At 39.8% G+C, this 2,584-nt stretch overlaps 1 protein-coding gene across 8 annotated transcripts in view; it reads left to right on the top strand.

Annotated features, from left to right (window-relative positions):
* Nucleotides 1–767: 767 nt before the first annotated feature.
* AGFG1 (ArfGAP with FG repeats 1) overlaps nucleotides 768–2,584 on the top strand; it is a 36,513-nt gene continuing 34,696 nt past the window's right edge. For all 8 annotated transcript variants that reach the window (XM_026086986.1, XM_026086987.1, XM_026086988.1 and 5 more), the window contains exon 1: nucleotides 768–814. In XM_026086986.1, the coding sequence (XP_025942771.1) occupies nucleotides 783–814 (32 nt within the window). In that variant the 5' untranslated portion in view covers nucleotides 768–782. The remainder of the gene's footprint in view (nucleotides 815–2,584) is intronic.

Here is a 2,584-nt window from a genome sequence, read left to right on the forward strand (position 1 = left end):
GCGGCGCGACCCTGCCGCGGCCCGCGCGGAGGTGTTTCGCTGCGCGGGTCCCCTGCGGCCCGCCCGCCGGGGGCTGGGGGGCACCGGTTCTGGGGTTGTGGTGTTCTCCTGCCTCCGGACAGCGGCACCGGCGCCTCAGGGATCGCTGCAGATGGGGTTAAATCGGCGTTTGGCGAATCCTTTTGGGAGGAGAGGGGCACATGGCCCAACAACTCGGGCTCCAGCCCGTCTCGAAGACATGGGCAGGCTAATGCTGTATTGAATATTGAGGGTTCACTGTATTAAAAAAAAAAAAAAAAAAGAAGCTTTCTTTAACGTTAAGACCACCAGTGTAGCTCTTCAGGTGTCAGATTAGGGTTGACAGTACTCTGTGAAAGAACTCTATAAACTCTGTCTTAGCCTATAATCTCTAGCTTTAGGCTGTTTAGTATACTTGATTGGGAAATGTCGTAGGAATTTTTCTTCCTTTGTATTCATTATTTCCTGCAAAATTATACATTATCTTTAAAAAGGGATTGGCTCTGATAGACTGGCTTGCATTTTTCCTGTTCCTCATTCCTGCATGGGCCTCCCCCTACTCCTCCCTCCTCCACCCTTCTGCTGAAGCAGCGTGTATAAAACTAAAACAGTTGAGATCACTCAGTTCTGAATTTCAGTTTATTTCTTTAGGGTATCAGTTATGCATACATAAATTGGAGAAAAATTCTACTATCTTCAGTGATACTGTTTGCATAGCTAAATCTGTTTGCTTGTTTATTTTCCTGTGGCGTTGTGCTTGTGGAATGGAGAAAAATCAAAGAAGCGGGCAAACTAGGTAATAAATAATATGTCAGATAATTTAGATTTGTGTTTGTAAGGGTCTGAGTTCATGAAAAGCATTTGTGAGCTTAAAGAGCTCTTTTCTAGCCCCTTTCTAAGACACACTGAATAACTACCCCACAGATGTCTTCCAAGTAAGGTCTGCTTTTTTTAGAACAAAGTTGTCAATTATAAAGGGATTCAGAACAAAGCAAACATGTTAGTTCCATGCTGAATTTACATGGAACAAGCTGCCTTTTACACTAGTAGACTTGTAATTAGTCTTGTTCTTTTTCTTTCTTCCCCCCTCTCCCCTTTTTATTTATATTTTGTGTAGACTTCTGAATGAGCCTGATGCAAGTAAAAAAAAAAAAAAAACAAAAAACCCTATATTGAGGTTGTGGAATGAAAAGAGAGTTTATTTTTTGACATATACATCATACTTAATCAGCCAGCTCTGGCTATTGTTTGTTCTGTTAGCAAACTGTTATTTGTGCTGGCATGTGAAACTATTTTAAGCTACTGCATAGAGCTCATTTAATGGTTGCACATGTTCCTACTGGTTAAACTGACAGCATGACAAAACTACTCCATGAGAATACTTTCTTTTATTTTCAAGCTTCATAACCTTAATAGACAAATATATCATGAGTTTTGCTGAGACATTTAGCATGGGTTTGAGAGCACTTGTTCATTTATCTGTTGGCCAATAAGTTTGGTCTGTAAAGTCTCTAGTCCAGTTTACGGTAGTATAAAGGATGTACTTGCAGTGAACCAACCAGTAAGCAGGGGACAGCTGTCACTTGCTGTTAAGTTGGCCATCCTTTAGGGGTTACCATGCTTAAAGAGAGCAAGCAGTCTTCTGAAAGAGTTGTCAATGCCTTAGTATTGTAAAATGTAAATAGTTCTCTTGTTCTAAATATGCAGTGGCTTTGTGTGACTATAAAAAAGAAACCACAAASAACACTTTTAGTTGTTACAGCTAGGAAAACCTACACTTAGAGCTGGAGTAAAGAGCCATTGAAAGGACTACTTAAAGTTTTGGTCTGAAATACATCTATGCTTGTTCTTTCATGTTGGCTCGCAAATGCTTTCATAAGTTGTGCATGCAAGATCACATATAACGGTTAATGCCTGAGAACCTAGCCAGTGGGACTTCTTTGTTAATTATGAGACTTAGTGCGGGGATAGGTCATGCTTACTTCAAAACTAGAAGCTGTTATTTTTAACGCTTTAAGCCTTAAAGTCCAAGGATACTTCTGTCAGAACAGTTGTGCATGCGACTTGTTTATTAATGCTTTTCACTGTAGAATTCCACAGCGAAGAAAAGTGACTTGGGAAGAAACTGCGTAGTGGTAAAGGAGTGTAAAAGTACTGCTGCTTCTGTAGTTCTTAACAGCTGCTTGCATTCTACCTCACAACAATTTACTGTAAGGCTTTAATAATATTATTACTTCATCTTGTTTGTATGGTTTATGAGTTGTTTGCATTGCTTCCTATTTTAGTTAATTATTTTCTAATCTGATACAGGAAGTATTCTTCCAGTCTGGTAAGCCAGTTCTTTCAAGTATGAAGTGCTCGATGCAAAATGCAGTAAGGTTGCTCAATTAATCTTAGTAAGTGGTAGTTAATATCAGTATCTCCTTAGACAGGCATGCTCTTCTAGATACAATTAATTCTAAACTTTCAAACTCTAATGCCTGGCTTGTAGCTTTTTGCAGTTTTTCTGGAGTATTTTTTCATCATCCTGGCAAGGACAATTTATTCAACACCCCCCCCCCCCCAA

The sequence above is a fragment of the Apteryx rowi genome, unplaced genomic scaffold (genome assembly GCF_003343035.1).
Source record: "Apteryx rowi isolate R43461 unplaced genomic scaffold, aptRow1 scaffold_70, whole genome shotgun sequence".
NCBI lineage: Eukaryota > Metazoa > Chordata > Aves > Apterygiformes > Apterygidae > Apteryx > Apteryx rowi.